Raw genomic sequence first — 24,825 nt, forward strand, 5'->3', positions numbered from 1 at the left:
TAGAGTGTCGTTCAAGACATCCCCTCGCTCTGGGAACCCTTCCTCAAGCTCTTATTTATACTCCATGTCCTCCCCCCCAAGATGTCGCCCGTCAGCCCTATCATGCTAGTGTCACTTTGTGTAAACCTGATTAAGCCTCATTAACAAAGGATCCTCATCAATACCCGTGCAGGCGGCTCGAAAATAAGCACCGCACCGGTATTGGCACCAATATTGTATGGGGAGAACGGCGGGGGGTTGCCCACCGTGTCCGACGGACTTTGCTTATTGCTGACGCTCAAGTCTTGGTCCATGACGCCGTGGCCCAATCAGCAGTCGGTCATCACTGAAGGGAAAAGTAATCAGGGAGCCGAGGTCGATCGATTGGTGGTTGAATACGGCCAAGTCCTTGGATCCAACCTCAACCTTCTACTCTGGGGCATGAAGAATAAGCAGGATTCATTTGTTTCAACTTTGATTCAAGGTATCATTAGCCACAGACAGTTCCGCCCATGCGTGCAAGCTATGCTCTGCTATGCTGCTTTTTCCCAAGTCATGATATGATGCCTCCCTCGCCTCAGTACTCCTACTCCATCCATCCTAGCTCCAACAGATTTCAAAAAACTAATCATCCCGTCTGCTTACCTGTGCCATGACGAATCACCACCACCATCGACGCCACAGGTCTCAATCAACCACTATACACTGCCGCGGCTTTCAACCAACCACCGCCTTCATACTCAGACTCTCGAGGAAGCCCCCAAGATCCTCCTTCTTCACTTCCACCACGCAGTGCTCAAAGCTGTCGATGCGCACTCGTGTGTTGGTTTCTGATACAACCTCCTGGAATGCGCTGCCAAATTTGTTCAAGCCGTAGCCCTTCTCATGCTCGACATCCTCGTCTTCTGACTCGTCCGAGTCTGAACTGTCAGATCCTTCTGATTCTGTCTCCAACTCGTCTTCATCGTCGCCTGCGTCTCGCCGTGCTGCCCGCTTCTCTTCCCGAACCTTCTGTTTAGCAAGTCGCGACTCCTCCTTCTTCTTCAGTTTTGCTTCTCTTTCAGCTTTCCGTTGTTTCGCTGCCTCTCTATCAAGGAACGTCGTGTCTGGGCCACCTCCACCGCCCGTTCCTACAACGATGTATACGCCGCGCTTCTCGTTGAGACTGGCTACAACAAGAGGTGTACCACGGCCGCCGTGCGATAATTTTCCATGAGCCTCCCTCTCCTGTTCGGCAAGGGCTTCTCCAATCCATAGTGAGAGCTTGGTAAGTGCAGCGGGATGGGTGAAAAGTGATACGTCAGGCCCATCCTTGACAACGCACATGCGGAATGCGCGGAGATGCTTAATCTGTTTCTTGTTGATGAGAGAAGTTCCTGTTCGATAGATTGCGCGGTGAAGAAATTGGGCAGTGGGAAGACCGCTCTTCAAGGCATCAATGCTGTCATGAGTGTTAGTATAGGTTTGTTGACTTGCCATGATGGTCGACTTACTCTTCAAGGGCATCGTACGCCTCCCAGAATCGCCCAACCCATTCCTCTCCTTGCGCAGCAAATTCGGCTTCCTCCTCAATTTCCTTCCCGACTTGACTTGCTGCTGGCGCATTGTCTACTGTTTGTGCGTGCTTTCCCACTTCAAGGAGTGCGCCTATAACGACACCGACATCTTGAGCACTTAGCGTCGCCCGCCATCCCCAGCTTCGGACAAAGCCCCAGCCATCTTTGGCACCAGCGCGGTCTTTTCCATCAGTGTCGACCGACGGTACCATCTCATCGAGATTATATAGTGAGCCATATTTCAAGAGCTTGGCCCTGAGCTCCCGCTTGAGCATCATGTCCATGTGCGTATAGCTCTGTTTGCACTGGGCCAGGCTAACCCCCATCTTAGCAAGCAATTTATGGAGACGCTTGATTCCCGTCTCGCTCCATGTCTTGAGGCGAGAAAAGAGGTAAGGGGAGTGCAGCATGCTGTCATAAAGACTCCAGTGTCGGATGAGTAGGAACCTGGGCTCAGGTGATAGACGAATCCCAGTATCCTCCGGATTTCGCGCTGTGGTAGGGATAACACCTGTGTTCTCTACAGCAACACGTCCGTTCGAGATTTCTGGTGGGTTTAAGCGTCTCACTTCATCACGAAGGAGTTGTCGTATCCTGGCTCCTCGTACACCTAGCCAACCCGTGGGACGGCTCCTGTCGCTCTGTCTGATAGGAGCAGCAATGCCTGCCGATGAACGGCCATAGAGCTCCATAGATGTGACACCAACGATTGTAAGCCAGAGCAAATCGTTATCCTCTCTACCAAGTTCAGACGCGAGCGAGTACATCATCGACGACAGTGGCTCCGAGAAAGAGGAGCCAACCTTGTAATAACGGTGGAGAATAGCCTCATTTTCTTGCCGTATTCGTAGGAGTCGCCTTCGGAGTGTGCGTGCCGATGCAGCTGCTGGCGGTTGCGCTCCGGACGGAGGCTCAACTGGGTCGCTTGACAGACCGACGGTGGGATCTTGCAAAGATATGAGGCCTCGAGGTTGAGGACGTCGCGGTGACTCTGGAATAGGACTTGACTGGGGGGTTGTTAGTCATGACTGCGCAGCAATTGAACCTGGGGCACATACTGAATTGCTCCTCCGCCGTTGCCGGGGCCTGTCGTCGTCGCTGAAATCATCATCGGCGTCTGACCAGCTCTTACGCTTCTGCCCTGCATGAACAGGCTCCAAGTGTTGAGCTTCATGCTCGTCGTCGTCTTCGTCGGAATCTCCCAAATCCTGGTCGTCCTCGTCAATCTCGGGCATATCCACCAGAGCGAGATAGGCGTTTCTCTCCGTCTCCATGTCCTCCTCGATATCACCGTCGTCAAAGACCACAATCCCACCCTTGCCTGGTCTAAAACCACGTGTGATCTTGCCGCCATCAACTCCTGGGGGGCTTCTGGATTGGTAAGATGATGAGATCTCGGTTGCTGGATCGAGGGGCAGGCCGCCAAACACGTTTCCCAGGTTCCATGGCCGGTGAGCATCCATGACCCAGACCTCCACGCCACTGTAGGGGGACTCTTCGCCTTCAGGCTCGAGCCCAAGAAGCGGGCCAAGATCAACCATGCCTCCCACGCCCAGGCATACAACCACACCTCCGCTACCGCCCTGGGACTCCATCATGGGCATCACCAGTTCTCGGCCGGCCTTCTCGAGGTCGGTGTACCCGGCCACGGGCTGTATCTTGTGGGGGATGTAGTCATGTTTCAATAGTCTCGTAAGGATCCTACACGCGCAAAGAGCATCTGGTTCAAGGGCGACTAGGATAAGGACGGGTGGAGAGAGCGGATGCCGAGTTTGTTGGAGGTGAGTGTATAGCTTCGAGATCAATGACCGAGGGAGATACATGGCTGTGAAGTCCTTGGAGCGGTTCGATCGCTATATCCGTATATCGTCGATTTCATGGGGCGCGTGGTTGGTTAAGTGACAATGGAAGAAAAGTAGTCAAGGGGTGAAGTCGGCGCGTTGGCGTGGTGTCGCGTAAAGTAGGTGGCTCAAGGCTGGAGGGATAGGCAAGAAGGAAAGTCGACAAAAGAGAGAACAGTAGAGCTGAGACGATCAACTATCGGCAAAGGAGCCAATGTGATAAGGAAAGTAAACGGTCGAAATGTGCGTATATCGCGAGTCCGGGTTGGTATGGCAGAAGCAATCTAGCGAGTGTCTCGATTGCACATGGGCCACTCCAGCCAAATTGGATGAACGTGTTTTTGGCGACGCGACTTTACACGGTCCGTCAGTGAGCCATGACGCGCCTTCCCTCGTTGACGAATTAGGCGGCGAGGGCTGCCCCTCCTTCCAAAAAGGGATGCAACGGCGGCCGGAAGCGCTGAAGCAAATAAGCTTTAGGGGACACACAGCAAGGGCAAAGTACCTCTACCTCTTAGGAAATACTCCGAGTTTGTGACGACGTATCTTACCTAAAATATAGGAAAATTTAGGAAAAGGTTCTAATTATAAGAATAAAGGCTCTATAAAGGCTCTAGGAATTACTTGGGATTCTTTACGATGAATAGGGCTCGTTTGAGGCGGGCATAAAGTGATGCTTGTACTGGTGTCCCTTTTTTTTTTCTTAGACCGCGTGGGGAGTCCAGCCACTTAGAGACGGCAAGATGCCAAAGGAAGGGCATGAACTGGAGGTCAAGCACCTCAAGAGTGCACCTTCCGATCGATAACCTCCTTTCTCGAGATTCTTCTTCCCAGACTTCGACTCAACCCCTTCTCAACCCTGCTTGAGCAATTTCATATTCTTCTGTGCCTGAAACATTGTCAGCCGCAGCGCAAGCATATTCAAGCACTATTGCGGCACGGCAACGTCCAGACGCCAACTCTCGGCTCTCCCGAGCTCCCTGTCGCTACAAAGTTCCCAGCATCGAGGCCTGGGCTGGGCCCTAGGTTGATGAATCGCAAGCTTCTCGGGGGCTGGGGATGGCACAAACCCTTGACTTTCTCAGCCCGGTCTAATTGATGGGGTTGCAACGAGGCTTTGACAGACAACAACAACCTGGGCGCCTCTTCCCCTCCCGTCACTAACAGCGCGAGAAACGAGAAACCTCACTGACCGCTACCAAGCACCGACCGAGACAGAAACCCTAATCTCCAGGGTCCCCTCGTCCTACCTATCGATAGACACTCTGGCAAGGTTCCTAAATGATCTGATTGCTGAGCCTATGGAGCGAAAGGATCAGAGCAAGCATGTAGCTGGTAATCCGCCAGGCGGATTGACACTAACTAATACCTACCCACTGGGATCGCCTCGGCTACGAGCACCGTTACCGACCAGGTGGTTCAGCAACTTTCCAGAGCTTGAAACTCGCATTGGAGTGGCATCTCAACCCCTGAGATCTGCCAGAAGATGAAAGGGCGGACAGGAACCAGACTCAGCGTTGTGTTGTGCTGTGCTATGACAAGCGAGGCGAAACACGGCAGTTGTGGCATGCCCGGCCCGAACACCCAGGCCTCGCAAGGGTTGCATACGGTTGCAACTGAATGCGGGCTGGGCTGGCTCTGCAGAACCAGCATGGACTGTTGGGCTAATGATTGCAGGAGAAATGCCTCCATAACGCGATGCAGCGCAGCCATGCCGAGTGTTGTGCAGTTCAAACCGCGAGCGGGCAGATCGGAGCTCATCTGGCGGGGTCCTTTGCACTGTGGTCCACACCGGTACCGGGAATGACATGCCCATCCCATGCCACCAAGGTCGAGCCGAACTGGTGACAAACACCTCCCAGCCTTCGCTTGGTGTGCGTGAGTTAGCGGCTCATGAATGAGGGGTCGATCGAGATAATGGCACGATGACTCTGTGTCGTCACGGCTCCCTTGGATATTTCAAGTCGCAACGTGTGAGCATGGCTCGACGTGCTCGGACAACCTTTTCCTCGTTTGAAGCAGAAACCACCCTTTACCCACTCAGAGTTGGAGGGCAGCAGCAGCAGCAAGGTCCTTCATCTCGTTGGCGTGCGTCCATCTATCCATTCCGGTGCATTAGCTGAATGGCACCGTCTCAACTTGGGTCGTTTTGGCCTCACCCTTGGACCACGTCATAACCAGGTCGCAGCTCGGCCGCTGATCGGTGCACTTTTGTGGTTATCTCACAGGCAGGCTCCCGAAAAGGGTTTCGGCTTGACCCGACGGCTCGGGGCCCTGGGCTGGCTGCTGGGGCTGAAGAAAGCATCCCGTCCCGCAACGGCCACCTTGTTTGTTACCAGACCTCTGGGAGGTTTCCTGGGGCATCCTACGCCGGCTACCCTCCATCCCGTGCTTCTGGAAGCGGTCCCTCGAGGCGCCCCTTCGCATTGGCCAACACCTCGACACCATTCCCCTCCCCACGGCCCGGTTTGCTGGGTCCTCAAGCGCCCTGTCCTGCCCTGTCCTGTGGTGTCGGTCGTGTCCTGCCCTGCCCTGCCCTGCGCAAGTTGAGTTCTCCGTCAGACAACGTCCCGCAGTCCCGCCGTCCTGGGCGCCAGGGCGTGACTTTGGGCTTCATCGGCGTCCCGACTTCCCAGTTCTCCTGGTCCCGTCATATCCCACCCCTCCAAACTTTACCTCCTGGCCTCTCTACCACCCCCCAGTACCCTTCCCTTGGGATCAGCTCTCTCTGTAGCTGCTATCGGCATATAGTCACGACCCACCGCCCATCCCATCCCATCTTACACTTAACGTACTTGGTTAACCTGACCAAGTGTCTGTCTCGCCCCATTTGGTTTGACTCTATCTGTCTTGAGCCTAGCTGTGTGCCCATGTATTCCTGTCGTCGTCCTTGTCTTTTCTCCGCCACAATTGTCTCTTCTCGAGCACATTTTCTCGTTGGGGACTCGGACTCGGAGCAGAGATTCTGCAACCATGGACCGCAACGACCCTGAAGAGGACCCATCATCGGATTATGGAGACTCAATACTAACATCCGAGTTCACATCAGTCAACACACGAGCGCTTTACTCGTACGAGCACGGAAGGTGTGTCATATTTGCTGAGCTACACTCAATGGCGGGAGACTAACCTGTCAGGCGATATCAAGGCTTCCTTCAAGGTCGCTACGGCCTGCCTAATGATGATGCCGAGCAGGTTCGCGAGGGCCTGAAGCATAAGCTGTACTTGGACTACCTCATGGATGGCAGGCTATTCTTAGCTCCAATTGGAGACTATCCGCAAAAGATTGTCGACCTCGGGACCGGCGTTGGGTTGTGGGCTCAAGATAGTCTGTTCCTCCGCACCTCGACGTTACGTTACCGCAGACTGACCCTTTTCTATCTCAGTGGCCGAGAACTTCCCCAGCGCACGTGTCATTGGGACCGACCTGTCACCTATTCAACCGCACTGGACTCCTCCCAACGTGGAGTTTCGGGTCGAGGATCTCGAAGACGAAAACCGCCCATGGACGAGGATCTATGCCGATGCGGATCTAATTCACATTAGAGCTCTGCTGCAAACCCTGCGCAAACCGCGGCAACTCATTCAGAGGTCTTTCGAGTAAGAGCTGCAGTTGCGCATGATGGAACAACAGGTGCTAACAATCTGGGTTAGGGAACTGAGGCCCGGAGGCTGGATCGAAATTCACGAGGTCATCTCAAGAGTCTCCTCCGAAGACGGTACAGCCGATGACCATCCCATGAACAAGTTTTACGACCTAGTTGAGGGACACTTTACTGCTATCTACGGATGGAACCTGACCTTTTCCAACCAAATTGCTGAGACGCTGGAGGAGGTTGGCTTCACCAACATCAACACGCGGTGCCAGTCGACCCCCGTTGGACGATGGCACAGCGAAGCAAAGATGCGAGAGATTGGAATTTTTACCCAGAACATCGTCGAGGATTGGATCGCAGCAATTCTGGGTCGGCCTGATACCATGGGGCTTTCGGATGAAGAGGCGGATGAGCTCGCGCACAGTGTGTTTGAAGCCTTCAGGAACCCCCGCATTCACGCACAACTCAGATGGGTCGATTTCTGGGCACAGAAACCTCTGTCCTAGAAGGGCGCAGAGAGCCAGGCCAGGCCGGTTAGGCGAACAGCCAGCACAGCTCGGTCATCGGGGCGTCAGCCGTTGCTGTGGACCTTGGACAGAGCCTGATCCAACGAGGTTCAGGTCGCATGCCGCATCTGCATGCTCGCATCTCCGCTAGAGTTGTGCAACATACCTAGCAGAACGCTGAGCCGTTGGTCTTGGCCGCCGGGGCGCCATGGGTGGAGGGTTACTTCGCATGGCGCTCCGACGTAGAAGAAAAGCAACATACGGCAAACATTTCGTCCTCGAAATGACCTATCACATGGACGGCGAGGATCGGCACTCTGCCTCTTGCTATCCAACAGGGGAAGAGCAGCATGAAAGAATGTCTCGCGAACCGGTCGGTCAATCAATGGCTTTGTCAGGCGGTGGAGACTAGGCTGCTGCGAGAGGCAGGGGGCTGGGAACAAGGTATCCGTACCCAGGGATGGAAGGCGAGCGAGTCAAGTTAATAGGGTGCCGGGGCGGCACTTGTTCAGGCTGCAAGACGATATCTGTACCGTAGCCATCTTCACATAATGTCTCCAGGAAGAGAGAGGAATGGGCACATGTTTGCATGGGCGGGATCAAGAAGACGGACTCTTGATTGGAAGGGAAGCAAATACTATACTATTCGCAATATACGATCGAGGACGTCAGCGGATTGATCTCGTCATGGCTGCATCCATGAGACGTCTGCCTTGTCGCGTCTGCATGTTGGTGCTGACAATTTGGTTTCAGGGTTCTGGCTTCTTGATATTGAGGGCCGTCTCTCACACAACATATTTAGAGTCACAGGCCTCGGAACACGTGGATGCCATCAATAGATGCTCTCCTTGTTCAAGTAACCTGAGTTGGGTTCTATATACCTATCTACAATAGCAGTGAGAGGAGTGCTCTGCTCCCTATCGCTCCACCATAACTACATTGCGAGCGCCTCAAGCATCCATCGCAGATGCAGGCGATATGCGTGTCCTGTGCGTCCTTTTACCCCTGCCATCCCGGGTATCCAAAAAGAGAGAAAAAAATAAAATATGCACAACACACGTTCTCTCGCCTCGTTCTCGTTGCCAAAGGTTCCCTCTTCCAGTCGACGCCCGTTTCTATCAACGCCCACTGCAGAGACAACAGCTTCCCCCGCTTGCCCACCGTCTCGACTCCAAAAAAGCAAATAAGGACGCCCCCGTGTATCATGCCACATCATGCGCAAATAGTTGCCTGTACCATCTAGTTACCGCCAAACATGTTGCCCCCTGGTGGACTTCCCATGCCTCCCATCCCAGGCACGCCAGGCATACCTCCCATACCAGGACCAGCCATGCCTCCGCCGAACCCCCCGGTAAAGCTTCCAAAGCCACCCATCGGGGGATAGGTTCCTGCGTCGTTGTAACCAGACATGAGGTAGGTCCAGTCCATCTCGCCCGGCTCATCACTTGAGGCGACAGATCCTTGCTGGCCACCAGCGATGGAACCAGATGCGGTCTGATCAGCGACTGAGTTGAATCCTGCGGAAGACGAAGGCGTCTCGGCCTGAGATCGCGGGACGCCGATCTGAGGTTGTGAGAGTCCTGGGTCAGGACGATTCTCGGCCTTGGCACGACGACGGGCTTCAGCACGCTCTTGCAGAAGCCCGAGGAAGCTGGGTCGCTGGACAGGTTTGCCAGCTGCAATGAGCGCGGCTTCATGTGCGTCCCAGGCCTTGATAAAATGGCCACCGAATGCAATGTGCATGGGGCTATGGTAGTTGTTGAGCAAGCCGCGCAGCTGGTGGTTCTTGGAGATGGCGTCCCAGGCACGCTCTACCATGGGGCCGGAGACTCGGTGACGCAGCTCCTGCACGAGAAACATGTATGCAGGGAAGGGAAAGTGGTGCATCGAGTACCACTTGAACGGCCGCAGGGACTCGGATGATTGGACAACATTGTCGTACTCGATCATCTGCGTGGCCTGGAGGAAGAGGTTGTCTCGTTCAATCTCCTTAAGCGGTACGTGATCGGCATTGTGCATGCGGACAAGAAAGCTGAGGATGCGCATCTTGCAGAGGGCCTGACGGGTCATGGTGAGAGTGAAGAAGTGCAGGGGAATCTTGGGGTCGCATTGACTGAGATATGTGCCCTCAATGTGTGCGCAGTAGCCTTCAAGGGAATAGGAGGGTCCGTCCTGGCCAGCAAGACGGATGGTTGCTGTTGATCGAGAGCCAGATGTAGCCGCCGGGCTCTTGTCTGGGTTGTTTAACTTGTAACTGTCGCGATTACTGTCACTCGAGACAGCCATGGCAAGCTCAACGCGCGTAAGGGCAAACAGCATCTCAGTTGGTCCTGTGTGCGGTGTTGGCATCTCTTTTCCGTCAACGTGTAAGTCTGAGTCGTTGACATTCAGGGGTAGTTTGCAGTCACCACCGCTGGAGAGGGCCGTGACGGTTGATCCAGACATTTCCCCCAGTCGACGGTCGTACCCAACAAGGGTCCACCACAGCCGACGACGCTGTTCAACCTCGAATGGGGGGAGACCGAATTGGCCTGGGTCCCGGTGAAGGCCCATCCGCTGGGCTATACGGACAGCAAGTCCAATAAGGCAAAAGACTTGTCGAGGGTCGACGAACCATCGAACAGCGAACTAGGTACTATTATTACAAAATTCTCATGCGTTGTCTTGAGTATACTCACGAGGTAGAGGATATATGCCTGTAGGAGGATGGGGTCGTTGACGCGCATGAAGCCAGCCTTGGTGAGAGCTTGCTGTGTGCCAGAATGATATCTCGCCAGCAGTTCTTTCTTGGACTCGTTGAAACGTTTATAAACGTCGGCATCCTCCAGAGACGTGATGGCCATGAAGTAAATGGAAAACATAAGAGCTTCGATATTACTTGGTGCATTTGCAATGTCGGAGCTCGCCTCTATGATCTGTGCCTGCACCGTAGGGATGTGTGTAATCTTGAGTAAAGGGTTAATGTTTTCGATGTAGATCTGCCAGAGCTGAAAGATGTGAATGGTAGAAGGATGAAGTTGGGTGATGGGGCCAAGGGGGCCGCCGATGATAAAGGGGAAGCCATCAGTTGCAAACATGCGGTCAAAGGCACGGTGAATGGTAGAGCCAACTTCAGGCTCGTCTTCTGAAGAGTCTTGGAGCATATGCTCACTTGCTCGGAACTATAACATGGCTTAGTATGAGAAGAGTGAGGGGGCTGATGTGTCTCAGGGGCGTACCTCTTTATGCAGAGAGAACCATGTTCCACCGCCGGTCCTGTGACAGGGTCAACATAACTGAAAGCAGGCAAGGTGAAGGGAGACTTACTTTTCTACTTGAGAGGCAGCGGGCGAGGAGCTAGCCTCGGGCGACGTCTTGAGGCCTTCAAAATCGTTCTCCAGCTCGTCAACATCATCGCCTGGTGGTCCATCAGGTCTCAGCTCATGGCCGATGGCATCAACCTTGACACCATGCTCAGCCAGAAGACTTTCATACTTCTTGAGTCGATCAATCAAGTCTTTCTCTTGTAGACGCTTCTTCCGGCGTCGGGGAGGCTGAGGAGGAATGACACGGCACTCAACCTTTGCCTTGACGCAGTTGGCACAGGGCTTGTTCTTGTCGCAGCGGACCTTGCGCTGCTGACAGAGTACACAGCTGGTGCCCCGGGTCAGTTTGATAGCTGCAGGGTCGAGAGGCGGCTGCTGCTGCGGGGCAGAGCCCGGCACACCGGGGATGCCATCGGGGTAGGGCATCTCGAAGAGTGACGGGACGGAGCAGGGAGGCTCGGGGGGGCTGAACCGGAGAAGTGGACCAGGGCTTCGGCGGAGGTTAGCCCAGTCCAGTACTACCCGTCCGTGTGTCGGTGGCGCGGGAGGGTCCCCCCTTTGGTGGTGTGCGTCGAAGAGAAGCAGGGAAGATGGGGCCTGCTTCGATGGGTCCCGATGAGGCGTTTCCCAGGACACGAATGAGAGACGAGCTGATGAGGGCCTCCTCAGCTGGGTTGCAAGTCAAGTCAAGTTCTTTGCCCAGCCAGCGAGTAGGGCTGAGATTGACGGGGCACCAACGAGTTGCGGCCGATGACAGGCCCAGAAAGGCGGTGATGGTTCCAGGGGGGGGGATCCTGTGCCGTAGGGCTGTTTCTGATCTCGGGCCCGAGCGAGCAGCAAAGGAGTATCTCTTTGCTTGGCGCCTCTCTCACGATGGACGATGGACGGTCTGCTCGGGGTCTGATTGGGCCCGTCTTCGGGTTGCGCAGAGGGGGAAAGTGCCCTGCCCAGCACAGCAGATAGCGCCCTGCAGGAGTCAATGTGACGGCTCAGGGCCTGTTCATGTATGTAATGAGTGGTCCTCGGGTACGAGAGGCTCGCCGAAGCAAGAGGCGACAATGTCAGAGTTGAGGGCTAGTTTATACCCGTCGGTCCCGAAGAGGGGACGGGCTCCTGGCGGTTTCGAGACGTGAGTTTCCCAATTGGGATTAGTTCCTCTCCCCGGATCCGACCTTGAGGCTCCCTCGCCGTTCGGACAACTTCAAGACGTGTTTTTTTTATTAGAGCCTCGAACCAGGACGCGTACTATTGCATGCGAATTTCATTAGGCTCGGTTATTAGTTTGATCCATTTTCGCATTTTTCGCATATTTGTTCAAATCAGCCGGTCATTGATTCTCCCGATGGAAGGATATATATATCTTGGCCTTGGACGCCAAGAGGCATCAATAAGTCGACACTTCAGTATCTCTTGACAATCATCTCTTTTTCAAACAAAAGAATTATCTCTTGAAATTTAATCTTAATTAGTATTTCTTATTAATATCTTGATACTTGATCACCAAACCTTTCCTGTCAACTCGCCATGTCACCTCCTGACACTTCACCCCAACCCGATCGCCAACGAGATCGAAAGTCTACAAACTCACTATCCTCAACCGAAACACACACCATCGCCGAAAATCTCAACGGACCATCCTCCGAGAAACAAGACGAGTCACGACAATGTCAGACTCAGCAACAACAACCCTCAGACGAGCCCGAGGTGGAAACACCAAGTCCCCAAGGCCCAGCCTTCCAGCAAGAAGCCATGGAAAACTACAAGCCAAAGACGCTCAAGTTCTGGCTCATCATAGTCTCCGTCTTTGCAGCCATGTTTCTCGTGGCCCTTGATAGAACCATCATTGCCACCGCCATTCCCATGATCACAGACGAATTTGACAGTCTGGGCGATATTGGCTGGTACGGTTCGGCATACATGCTCACCACTGCTGCGTTTCAGCTCATCTTTGGCCGTATCTATCGCTTCTACGATCTACGAATGACCTTTTTGGCCTGCATTCTCTTGTTCGAAGTTGGCTCTGCTGTTTGTGGAGCTGCGCCTAGTTCTGTGGCATTCATCATCGGGAGGGCCATTGCTGGTATTGGCTCTGCGGGCATCATGACAGGTTCGATGATGGCAATTATCCCCATGGTCCCTCTTCATAAGCGACCAATGTTTCAATGTATGTTCTTTACACCTTATTCTACAAATACGTCAACCTCGCTAACTCTTACAGCCATGTTCGGAATGGTATTCGGCATCTCGTCCGTCGCTGGTCCCCTTATCGGCGGAGCTTTTGCTGGACGAGCCACTTGGAGATGGTGCTTCTACATGAACCTCCCCATCGGCGCCGTCGCCTCGGTCTTTCTGCTCTTCTTCCTCAAGGTCTCGAAGCAAAAGCACGAGTCCGTGCCCGTCTCGAAGCACATCACCCGTCTCGACCCCCTGGGCACCTTCTTCTTTGTCCCGTCCATGATCTGCCTCATCCTGGCGCTTCAGTGGGGTGGCTCGACGTATTCGTGGAGCAACTGGCGGTTGATTCTTCTGTTCATCGTCTTTGGTCTTACGGCCGTTGCGTTTGCCGTTGTGCAGGTCATGATGCCGGATACGGCGACTATCCCGGTCAAGGTTATCAAGCAGCGGACCATGTTGGCGTGCGCGTGGGTCATGTTCTTCATCGGAGGTGCCATGATGCTCGCCGTTTACTACATTCCTCTTTGGTGTATGTACTCCTCACTATGCTCTTACGAGTGGTCACTAACACGCTTGCAGTCCAAGCAACAAAGGGCGTCGACCCTGTCAAGTCCGGAATCTACACCATCCCACTCGTCCTCAGTCTCGTTGTCGCGAGCATCTTATCCGCCGCCTTTACCCAACGTATCGGATACTACGTGCCTTCCATGATCGTCTGCCCCTGCATCATGGCCATTGGCGAAGGACTCTTGACCACTCTGACCCCCAGCACCGGCTCCTCGCATTGGATAGCCTATCAGTTCCTCGTCGGCTTCGGCGTCGGTCTCGGTATGCAGACGGCCGGCCTCGCCATCCAGGCCACCCTCCCCAAGGAGCACATCCCCACGGGCATTTCCATTACCTTCTTCATGCAACAGCTCGGCGGAGCCATCTTTGTGTCGGTTGGCCAGACGATCCTCAGTGGGCGCCTCGTGGACCGTCTATCCGACATCCCGGGCCTCGACGCAAAGGCCGTCGTCAACACGGGCGCTACGGATCTTCACGATGTTGTGCCGGCCAAGTACATGGGTCAGGTCCTGAGCGCTTACAACTACGCCATCACTAGAATCTTCTTTGCAGCTGTGGCGCTTTCCATTGTTCAACTGCTCTGCGCACTCTGTGTAGAGTGGAAGAGCATCAAGCGGGGGAAGCAAGGTCCTGCAGAAGACAAGCCTCGGGAGGAGCAGCAAAAGTCGGAGGAGTCATGATGAGCACACAAAGGCGCCATATCTGGAGTTCTGGAGTTTGTTAACATGATGCCAAGGAAAGATATATCCCCCCTCTACGCCTGTTATGGTTAGACAAGCATGTAGCTTAAATGTCCTGCCTTGGATGAAATAGATCATTCCCACTCAGACCGCGCCATCATGTCCGTGTTTCTTGTGAGGATTAGCCCCCGTCATGACTCGAAATCAAGAGCATTCCCGTACACCGTCGGTTGCCCACCGCCTCGACGCTTCGTCCTTCCCGCCCCCCCTCAATCTCGTTTGCGCCGTCCAATTTGGCTTTGCCGGTTGCAACCGTGAGGCGTGGTATGGCGGTGAGGGTGCTCTGTGCCATGATAATCATGCGACACTCAATCACCGGCTTTTGAGCAGGGGTTCCCCCGATTGTTTGGGAATTTGTTGGGCGAGAAGGAGGCTTTCTTGGATTCATTGAAATTCAGCCTGTTTCCCTTTTAATGCCTTGACCTGACTCGTTTTCAAGCTGAGCTCTTCGATGGGTGCTACTACATACGGACAAGCCGGCCACAGCCAAGTCGCCCACAACCTCGACCACCACTACCACTATCCATGATTCTATACCTACCTACACAACCTTAATAACCTTCTCGAACACCTGATCCAAGCTTTTCGAACGCTCCCAGAATGTGCATGAGCATCAAGACAACCATGGCCTGCGGCCACACCTTTACAAACTACGCCACAACCTGCTGCACCGCGTCCGCCTCGCGGCCTTGCACCCCCGACGTCAAGGTTCAGTACCTTGACGACACGTGCGCGGCATGTGATCCCGAAGCCCGGCGCCGCCGTGTGAGGCTGGACTACGAGTCCCGTCACGCCGAGCTCATGGCGCTCTACATTGCGGCCAAGCGGTCGGGCGACGGGGACGCCATGGCCCGGGTCGAGCAGCTCGTCATGGAGAACGCAAGGACCACCATGGAGCGCAACTTTGAGATCAGCCCTTCGAGGAGGGACGAGAGCGTCATGTGGTGGGAGATGGACAGTGAATGAGCATATGGAATAACGAATAATGAGATATGAAGAATGCCTTATGAAGAACAGGAGTTTGTTGGTATGGTATAGGAAAGGCTTTGCTTGTTTGTAATATTAATCAGGAGAATCTGGTGCGTTTGCCGTATCCTACTTGTACATGTACCATTAATACATCGTTACCCTGAACCCTTATCCTCCTTTGGATATCCCCAGTCTAGTAAGTGATGCTGCTTCTCCATGATCCTAATCCCTCCGCTCTATAAGTTGTTGACCCAACACCAACAATAAAAACAAGACGCTAGAAAAGTAAAGTCGAGGGCTCGTAACTCAAATCCCTGGTAACCAACCCCCATCAAAACCGGTGTACTTCGTAACTCGCGTGAAGAAATAAACAAATGGGAATCATTCTGAGTCTAGAATGCTGAGAACAAGTCTGCCCCCCTTCGCCGTCGAGGGTGGTGGTGCGTGTGGTATCGGTATCCAATCTTTTTTATAAAAACAATTCCGTCCCGTGCCGTGCCATATTGAAAATTGGAAATCCAGAAAAGGGGGGTTTCGTCAATGTGATCTTGGTGAAGGAGGTTGAGGTGATCTTGATCGAACCGTGGGACGATCGTATTGTACACTCTTGAATGTTGGGAGAAGAGTGTCTAGGCGGAGTTGAGGATGTACTGCGGGATAGTCCAACTCAATGGAGCCGGTAGAAGTGGCTGTGGTTGCTGAAGTATCGGAGCCAAACGAGGTTGCCTGCTTGTACTTCTTGCTGGGTACTGGCGACGCACTGTCGATGCTGTCGTCGTGGTGACGCTTGCCGCTATGAGAATCCATGATATGATTTGATTGTGTATGTCCAAGGCGAGGCTGGTGTGACAAGGGGCGGATGTCGTCGAGGTGGGTAGGCAACCTAGGCTGTCCACCTTTAAAAGGCAACAGGGTCTCGAGGGAACAAGGAGTGCTGGCTAGGCGATCTCGAGATGAGACTCGACTGAGACGAATCTCCCAGCTGGCGCCCCTCAGTCTTGCCAAGTTCTCCAAAAGTCGAGGAAGACGGGAGGTAGATAAGAGAGAGACTATTTGAGATCAGATGAGTTGGAGATTTGCCGAGAGTATCCTGGATTCTCCCAGCCAGTTAGGGTCGTCCAAAGGGGGGCACAGGTAGAACACGGCCAAGAGCGAAAGGGGATATGAGGTGAAGTGTAAAAAAAGATGCGAGCCTCTATGCACAGCAGAGTCTGCAAAAGAAATAAGAGAAGAAAAAAACGAGAGGGTGAGAACGAGGGCAACCAAGCATGGATAAAGAAGGAAAAAGGAAATAAAGAAAAACTGCTGGGGGACCTACTTTGAGGTGGAGATTCTCAAAGGAGATGCTTGTTGCCAAAGCTTCTTGCAGTAGTAGCAGCAGCAGCCGCGGGACAACAGCAAAAAAAGGTTTTATGTACACAGTTACACCGGGAGACAGAGAATCGGCGAGAGAAGAGCCGTGCCGAGGCCGGTGTGGGCATTGATGAGCGAAGTCAAAGAAGGATGCTTCTTTTGTCGTCGAATGTCCGAGGGAGACGTGCAGCCATGACGGACGGACGAGCAAGCAAATGATGCGTCCGTCTGCCAATGCCTGGCTGCGCTGCCTGACTCCTGATGGATAAGAATGGATGTCAGTCACTTGAAAGCAGCAGGGGTCATTGTCCCTAGGCTTTCGGTCGAATAGGCGACAACGAGTGACGGCAGAGCAGACGCCGACACGGCCCAGGTCGTCTCTGAAAAGAGAGAAGGAACCAGCGTCAGTTTGATCCCCCTTCTTGATGGTGTATATTCAGGGTCTCATGCAAGTCGAGCTGAATTGAAATTGACTCGAAATTGCCATCCATGGGGGAAACACGAGAGAGCCCGGCAGCTTAGTCATGTTCCGCTCCACCCACCGACTGGAATGGAATGGGCCGCGCTGGAGCTGGGCCAACAACGTCAACGCCGGGCAACCCCACATTCTCGCGGAGACACCACCCACGTCCGGAGCCGCACACGGTCAGTGACCAACCAACTTTAGCTGAAGCCGACCAACGCGGGGCAATCGTTGTTTCACGCGCAGTCTGCCTACAGTTGCAGCTCACTTTGACTTCACATCAACCATCTACAGCTCCTTCTTGATCAGCATCATGGCTGCCGCAACGTCAAACCCCCTCCTCTCCAACCAAAAGAGCTCCGAGCTCCAGGCCATCCTCCATCCTCTCGTTCTCTTGACCATCTCCGACTACATCACACGGCACACTCTTCGACAGCAGACCGGGCCCATCGTGGGAGCGCTACTGGGACAGCAAAATGGTCGCGAGATCACCATCGAGCATGCTTTTGAAGCACACACCATGGAGGCCCCCAACACACAGGGCGGTTACCTTCTCAACGCCGAAAAGTTCAGCGCACGCCTAGAGCAGAGTCAGCAACTCCTCCAACCTGCCACGGGTCTCATTCTCTAACACCTCGCAGTGATCACCGTCCACAAAGATAGGCAGCTCGATTTTGTCGGCTGGTACACCCTCCTCCCCTCCTCCGGTCCAACCCCGACAATCCTCCCCATCCACAACCAGATCCTCGAGGGCTGGAACGAGTCGGCCGTCCTCCTAGGCTTCCACCCCGAACAGGTTCTCGACCACTCTGTCGGCGGCAGACTCCCCCTGACAATCTATGAGAGCAACTACGAGGTCGACGACCCCCGCGCCGATAACAACGATGGCGAGGACAAGAAGATGGACGACGGCGAGCCCACCCTCAAGCTCAAGTTCCGCGAGTTGCCCTATTCGGTCGAGACCGACGAGACCGAGATGATCAGCATGAACTACGTCGCCGGCTCAGGCGGCAACGCCGCCGCAGCCGCCCCCAAGGAGGAGAAGCCCTCGCTATCGGTCGAGTCCAACGGTAAGGGGAAGCGCCGCCTAGTCGAGAGCCAAGACGAGGAGCGCAAGCCGGAGGATGACGCCGCCGCTCTCACCCCCGAGGAGGACGAGATGATTGCCGCCCTCACCGCCAAGGCCAACGCCATCAAGATGCTCCAGTCCCGCATCAACCTTCTCACCGCCTACCTCGAGCGTCTACCACCCTCATACGTAAATGGCGACGCAGCTGACGCCGGGAGCATGGACGCAGACTACACAACTCCTTCGACTACTGTACTACGCCAGATCCAGGCCCTCGTCAGCCGGCTAGACCTAGTCATCCCCTCGGACGAAGTCTCGTTCGAGCGAGAGATGCTTCACGAGGCCAACGACGTCAACCTTGTCGGTCTCCTGAACGGCATTATGCAAAGCGTCAACCAGGCCCGCGATGTGGGCAAGAAGTTCAACGTGGTCGAGATATCCAAGGCTACCAGCCGCCGTGGTGGCAACCCAGATTATGCTGTCGACCCAGCTACCTTCAACATCAGGGGTGCGGGCGATATCCTCATCTGATAGGGCTGGCCGCCGACGGATTACCAAAGAACTCGAGGGAAATGGCGAATATCAGAGCTCTCTGCCATAGTGAGCTCATCCATAAACATTTCAGCCTGGCGTTAGGTGTTAGGGTAGATGAAGAACAAACGACGGTGCATTATAGAAGACTGTCTTACGAGTACGAACAATATCATGGATGTTAGCAAATGCCTGCATAACCATTCTCAAATCCCCAATGGTGACTCTACGCTGCGTTTATGATTTGAAGCTTGAGGGAAATGCATGCGATAATATCCTATTCCGTCTATTGCTGATATAGATTTTTTAAACTTTTTGTTGAAACCCATCCGGAGTAGCAGTCTAAACATTTCCGCCAATAAGCCCAACTTTTTATTCTTTAACAAAACCAAAATAACAAATCCCAACGTCAAAGACAAACAGTTCCCCCATATTTTGAAACCCAAATCTCGCCTTCAGAAATTCATAAAAAAAGATGGCACCAGAATACATGGCACCTGGATATCTCTGTCTATCAGTCATAACGCATTCAACTAAGTAACTCAAGAGTTTCAGGCCTCAATCACAATCTTCAAGATCAGGTTGCCCTCGTCGTCGCTGGTGCGGGTCGCCAGCTCAAAGGCACCCTGCGCCTTGTCGAGTCCCTTGAAGCGGTGCGTCACCATCTCGTCCAGGGAGGGCAGCCCAAAGCCGGGGCCGCCTCTGGCCTGGGAGCAGAGGAGCCGGATGCCGGTAGGGTAAGTGTTGGAGTAGCGGAAGATGCCCAAGATGTCAATCTCGCGAAGGTGGGCTACAGACAAGGGAAGTGTCTGGATGGGTGTTCCCATGCCCACCATGATAACCTTGCCGCCAGCCTTGGTTGCATACAGGCTGGTGTGCATGCAGACTTCCTTTCCAGTGCATTCAAAGGTCACATCCACGCCGTCCTCGTCCTCCTCGAGCACAAAGGCGCCCGCAGGGTTCGAGGAAGCAAGGATATCTTCAGCCAATGACCTGGCTCCATCGAATCGGCTCGCAGCAGAGAAGGTGCTCGCCGGGGTCATGGCACCAGTCTCAGGGGTGGAGACTCCGGAGGAGACGTTAGACGCGTTCAGCCGTGATCGTGGGGTCACATATCCATGGGTCGCGAATCCTCGACTGACAGCATAGTTGACCCGTCCTGCGTCAATGTCGGTAATCGTGACAGAGGTGCAGCCCGATTGGCGGGCCATGGCAGCAGTCAACAGGCCAACGGTGCCAGCTCCAATTACCAGAGCAGTGGAGCCAGGCTCCGGTTTGGCACGGTTGACCGCATGAATAGCAACGGACAAGGGTTCAAGAAGCGCAGCGGCCTCATACGAGACATTGTCGGGAAGCCTGCAGAGTATAGCTGTTAGGGAGGGTCCGGATGAGACCGTGGGAGCAGAACTTACTTGTGACACCAGACGGCAGGGTGGTTGATCCTCTCTTGAAGAGTACCTTGGTAGTGAGGGTAACTCTTGGCGCTGCTCCTGAAGCGCATCTTCTTGCAGAGGTTGTATCTGCCCTTCCGGCAGATCCCGCATTGACCGCAGGCAACACCAACCTCGAGAGCAACTCTATCACCCAGCTGGAAGCCAGTCACCTGGGGTCCAATGGCAACAACTTCACCGGACGACTCATGGCCCAGGGAGAGTGGGTGGCAGGCGCAGAGATCGCCATTGGCAAACTTCTTGTAGTATGAAACATCTGATCCACAAATGCCAGTGGCCTTGATGGCAATCTGCAGCTCGCCAACCCCCGGAGCCTCGATCGTCCTCGTTTCCTAGCGTGGCATACCAGTTAGCCGGGTGTCGGATAGGGCTGAGACCATGATGCTCGTGTCACCTGGTTAGAAGCACTTACCAATCGCAGATCGCGGGGACCATGCAAGACAGAGGCACTGATCTTGGATGGCTTCGAGGAACAGACGGGTAGATGCATTGGCGCAATCTCTCCTGTAGCAGCTGGGGCCATGGCTAACGAGAATAATGCTCGAAGCGTGGGATGAGGGTGGGATGTTGGAGAGAATGGAGACTTGAAGTCGGTCGATGGCTTGGCCGGTTGCCTCTTGGGGCAATTACAGTCAACGGGATTGGCTGGTGGAGGGAGCAGAGCGTGGGAGCAGTCCGGTGCGTGGGGGTTGTGGTCCGGGATAGTTCCTGGAGGCGCTTCAAGTGCCAAAAGCAGGTTGGGATTAAAGAAATAAGGTATGAAACGTGGGATATAGGACCAGTTCGACGTGGGATGTTTGAGCTAAGGACAATAGATGAAGAAGGCCTGAGGATTTATCTCTCTTCGGGCAGAGGGAGATAGAGGCAAATAAGAAGGGACCCCACCCCTTAAGTAGGTAACAATCCTCGCCAGCATCCTCCGGAGTCCTCGTCCAGAGGAGTCCGATTCGAGGGCAAGAATGAAAGGCAGGGCGTGTGCTCATCAGCAATTACTCAACGCCAAGGTGGCCCGGCGCCTCGAGGCGTTGAGCTGGTTGACGGGACGTGACCCAGTCAGGGAACAACGAGCTATCTCCGGGGACAAGGAGTCTTCCGCTAGACATTGCCATCTCGCCAACTAGCTGCAGGGCCGGACGAGATGGCAATGGCGTGGAGGGGCGGCCCCTGGTGAGCGAGATGGTGCGCCGTGTACCTGGGCCGAGGCCGGACCATGAGGGTAGACTTGGTGGATGTTGCGAACGGGTTTGTTTCGAGGACGGGCGTCTTGCATGCACAGATGGGGCGTCATTCAAGGCCTAATGCTTGGTCGCGGGGCGCGCTATCAAGGGTCTATTAGCGGCGTCAAGGGTCCTAGTAGATGGAAAACCTGTCGCTGGTCCCCAGCATGGCGTCAATGCTTTGAAGGATACGACCATCGCTTCGCTGGAGGAGGGGTGGTGCCAGGAGCCGCACGCTGTCCTTTGTTACGACTCCAGCATGTTGTTCAACACCTTGACGATGCCAACTACGACTGGTGCCCGCTCCAAGGAGGAAACAAGATCATCAATTGCGACGACAAGCCTACTGCGGTATATGGTGTTGCATCTTTATGTGGCGGAGGGCGGCCAGATGGACCGTAACCATGCACAGCTAGACGGAGGGTGTCCCCCCTAATCCACCCGAGATCGCGGTGAGGGCACGATAGGGCGTATGTCGTCGTGCGTAGCACGGGCAGAACAGCTCGCCAGCGTTTCTGACAGACCAGGGCCTGCTCAACGCCCGGCCTAATGCCCCGGCAGCCCGGAGGGCCGAGGAAAGAGTGACGATGTGCCAGTGGAACGACAAGGCCAAGAAGCCAAGGCAAAGAGCGGTCTCGGGGCCGGTAGCTCGAGCGTTGAGACTTGAGACAGAGCTCTGCCGGCAATTAACTCTTGAGAGAGGCTCGGGAATCCGTCGCCTCACTCGGACTGGAGCTGATGGGTGTGTAGACGGAGATCTTGTCTAAACCCATGATTGCAGGGGCACCATGGTTCTCTGCTGCCAGTCGTCGTCAACTGCCTATCCTTATCCACCAGCAATCGTCAGCCGCAAGCCGTACGCCATAAGCCGCAAGCTGGAGGGGACGAGGCCCATGAGGAGACCCAGGAGGAGACAGGGAGGACCGAGCCGCATCCGAGTCTCGGTGCTTCCGCCGCCCCAGGAGTAATTTCGAGAAGTGATGATTCCAACCCTCAGGTGCCATGGAAGTGGAGGGAAGTGGAGGCGTGCCTGGTTTCGACATGTTGGTAGGTGAAGACAAGATCCTTGGTGCAGGCGAAAGGATCATCTCGGCTGCAAGTCTGGCCGTAGAGGTGCTCACTCACACTCAATCACTGCAGAATTTGTGGAAGGCGCGTTCCAACGTTGGCGTTGGCGTCCTCGATAGGCGGACTTTTAATTCTGGAAAGGCCGTCTAAGTCGTGCCTTCCACCCGACCCGATAAGCGTGCGGCGTGCTTGCCCTCCTACCCTCCTACCCTCCAGGCTGGACAGCCCATTCCCAATGCATTTCCCAAGCCCTTATCGCCAATCGGGGCACATCCATGCCCTCCAACTCCAACCTCTTCCCTCCCTCTCCATCAGATCCATCTTGATCTTGGTGATTCTCCAGAAACTGGGGCAGTCCTTATTACTCATTACCTCACCTCGGTCACCAGCTCCAGTTTTTGCCATTGGAAAAAACAAGATCCTTGCACCGGTGATCACTCGTCTGGCGGAGCCTGTGTGATGATCGGTCCTTATCAATCAGAGACTTTCTTGCGCTACCGGTCTATCGCCTCCACCTGTCAAGCGTTGGCTGCAGCTTGTTTCAAGCGACCAGGGACACCACGCGAGAGGATGAGGTCCTTCGATTTGGTCCCAACGCAAACCGCGCCTAATACGGGCGACAGGGATTGTAGGGTCAAACCCCAGACCCCAGGACCCCAGGCTCTGGCCAATTCCTCCCCGCCGGATGCTGATGGGGTGTCACTGCATCCGTGGCTTTCACTCTCGGGTTCTCTACATCGCGATCTGGTATCCCATGTGGGAGGAGTGCTATCCAACTCGTCAACTCGGGCAATTCTGCCCAGGCCTCTACATCAAGAGGCAACAGCCTCATTGGAAGGTTCCGCAGCAGATTTGACCGAGTCATCCAGATGTCAACCCTGCAGAAATGACGGTTCGCAAGCCAATGCGCTACGGCTGCACCTCCCTCTCGTTTTGTTCAAGACCGCCGCCTGGGCTTGACCATGGAGACCCGCCAGGACCAAGCCTGCTGGTGCTCGGAACGGTTTCGCAATCCCGAGCCATTCGGCGGCTGGAAGCGCCTTCTAGAATGCATGCGCACGCCGACTTTAGTGCTCTAGCCCTTGCCTCAAAGTTCAGCTTGACTAAGACGTTGCAACCCAAGTGCCGGCACTATTCGCTCCTCGACACAATCTAAGAGACCGCTCATTCCGCTGTCTGTTGGAAGGATCCGGTTGACATGGTGCAGTCTATGTCACTCACTGGGCTGCAGCAGGCCTCTCGCTTCCAGCTCAATCTTAAGGGTTGGACACGTTCAGGATGCAAAAATGACGAGATCCATGCACTCTTGGTTCCACCACTTCATCATCACCCCTGGAATGGTCGACAGCTCTGTCCGGCCACCTCGTGGCTACACACACAAGCTCCCATAGCTGTGTCAGATCATGGTTAAATGTGCTTCCAATCACATCAAACACGGATGTCTCGATTCAGGCTCTATGCGAGGATATCAACAACTTACTTATCGGCCAAGTATGTGCATGACACAACAATCGTGATATTCAACTTGATTTGCTGTTCTAGAGAGCGCTTCCGTCACGTCCGCAGCGGAGCTTTGCGTCGCCTACACGACAATTTACATAATTACTGCAGTTCCCAGCATTGAGTGTCGGGGAAAGATATCCTGTTCGAGGCCAGAACGATCAGAGATCAGCACTATTTAGCCAACTGCTTGTGAAACACTGATCTAAAGTTATTTGAGAAGCACACGGAAGACCCTGGTCCTATCAGACCGCCACTTCGGAGCTCAAGACTCTGACAACCCTTGGTTTCCTTCAGCCATCGAGAAAACCTCGCATCCGTTACCAAAGATCGGGACGGGATAACAGTGAGCGTGGCAGGCCGATCATAGTTCGATTGTCAAATTTCGGAACAAGGTAACAATTCGCCATGCAGTCCTGCGATGCTACCCAGTCGAAACTTGGCGGCCAGTCACCGGCATCAGTCCCGGAATTGCTGCACGCTTTTTTGGGACGGAACATGCATTCGAAACCTCTATTGGCTGTCGACATGGTGGAGCATCGTTCCCTCGATTCAAATATACGCGTCTTCACCATGCCCCCTTGCAGCTTCAGGCTTGACGGCCACAAATCCGTTCCGCTTTGAGTTGGTAAAGAAACGACATTGTCACGCAATATAGCCAACCACCTAAGCATGTGGCTTCGAGTGGAATCTCATAGGATGCAAGCGGACCGTTCCCAGGGTGAATGGTTGTTTATTCCGGAGCTATTTTGCCTACTGGATGACGAGAGCTGGCCCACGAGCTGGCTCCAATGGTCAAGTGGTCATGTCGAAAGGAACCAGGCGTCATTCAATATTTGCGGGGAATTGCTTCACTCTTTCTCTGTGCCCGCTTCATCACTGATATCAGAAAGAGATCTGCCGAATCCCCCAATCGCCATCAAAGTAACACAGTATGCG

The 24,825-nt window shown here is 54.3% G+C and overlaps 7 protein-coding genes across 7 annotated transcripts; 4 read left to right on the forward strand and 3 right to left on the reverse strand.

Annotated features, from left to right (window-relative positions):
• Nucleotides 1-696: 696 nt before the first annotated feature.
• Nucleotides 697-3,358, reverse strand: NCS54_00275700 (Hypothetical protein; the record flags this gene model as incomplete). The annotated part of the gene is made up of 3 exons (XM_053148348.1): nt 697-1,420; nt 1,473-2,542; nt 2,594-3,358. The coding sequence occupies 3 exons, from the start codon at nt 3,356-3,358 to the stop codon at nt 697-699; spliced, it is 2,559 nt and encodes an 852-aa protein (XP_053004323.1).
• Nucleotides 3,359-6,349: 2,991 nt separating this feature from the next.
• On the forward strand, nt 6,350-7,478 carry NCS54_00275800 (Hypothetical protein; the record flags this gene model as incomplete). Its single annotated transcript, XM_053148349.1, has 4 exons — nt 6,350-6,462; nt 6,514-6,704; nt 6,763-6,976; nt 7,031-7,478. 4 exons carry the CDS (start codon nt 6,350-6,352, stop codon nt 7,476-7,478), a joined length of 966 nt encoding a protein of 321 aa, XP_053004324.1.
• A 1,239-nt stretch (nt 7,479-8,717) lies between these two features.
• NCS54_00275900 (Zn(2)-C6 fungal-type domain-containing protein) lies at nt 8,718-11,209 on the reverse strand (the record flags this gene model as incomplete). The annotated part of the gene is made up of 4 exons (XM_053148350.1): nt 8,718-10,106; nt 10,157-10,639; nt 10,697-10,733; nt 10,785-11,209. 4 exons carry the CDS (start codon nt 11,207-11,209, stop codon nt 8,718-8,720), a joined length of 2,334 nt encoding a protein of 777 aa, XP_053004325.1.
• Nucleotides 11,210-12,307: 1,098 nt separating this feature from the next.
• NCS54_00276000 (MFS domain-containing protein) lies at nt 12,308-14,205 on the forward strand (the record flags this gene model as incomplete). Its single annotated transcript, XM_053148351.1, has 3 exons — nt 12,308-12,947; nt 13,002-13,487; nt 13,538-14,205. 3 exons carry the CDS (start codon nt 12,308-12,310, stop codon nt 14,203-14,205), a joined length of 1,794 nt encoding a protein of 597 aa, XP_053004326.1.
• Nucleotides 14,206-14,889: 684 nt separating this feature from the next.
• On the forward strand, nt 14,890-15,231 carry NCS54_00276100 (Hypothetical protein; the record flags this gene model as incomplete). Its single annotated transcript, XM_053148352.1, has 1 exon — nt 14,890-15,231. The coding sequence occupies one exon, from the start codon at nt 14,890-14,892 to the stop codon at nt 15,229-15,231; it is 342 nt and encodes a 113-aa protein (XP_053004327.1).
• A 2,132-nt stretch (nt 15,232-17,363) lies between these two features.
• Nucleotides 17,364-18,650, forward strand: NCS54_00276200 (COP9 signalosome complex subunit 6; the record flags this gene model as incomplete). Its single annotated transcript, XM_053148353.1, has 2 exons — nt 17,364-17,640; nt 17,692-18,650. 2 exons carry the CDS (start codon nt 17,364-17,366, stop codon nt 18,648-18,650), a joined length of 1,236 nt encoding a protein of 411 aa, XP_053004328.1.
• Nucleotides 18,651-19,201: 551 nt separating this feature from the next.
• On the reverse strand, nt 19,202-20,624 carry NCS54_00276300 (PKS-ER domain-containing protein; the record flags this gene model as incomplete). Its single annotated transcript, XM_053148354.1, has 3 exons — nt 19,202-20,006; nt 20,063-20,433; nt 20,514-20,624. The coding sequence occupies 3 exons, from the start codon at nt 20,622-20,624 to the stop codon at nt 19,202-19,204; spliced, it is 1,287 nt and encodes a 428-aa protein (XP_053004329.1).
• Between the last annotated feature and the right edge of the window lie 4,201 nt (nt 20,625-24,825).

Source organism: Fusarium falciforme, chromosome 2, assembly GCF_026873545.1.
Source record: "Fusarium falciforme chromosome 2, complete sequence".
NCBI lineage: Eukaryota > Fungi > Ascomycota > Sordariomycetes > Hypocreales > Nectriaceae > Fusarium > Fusarium falciforme.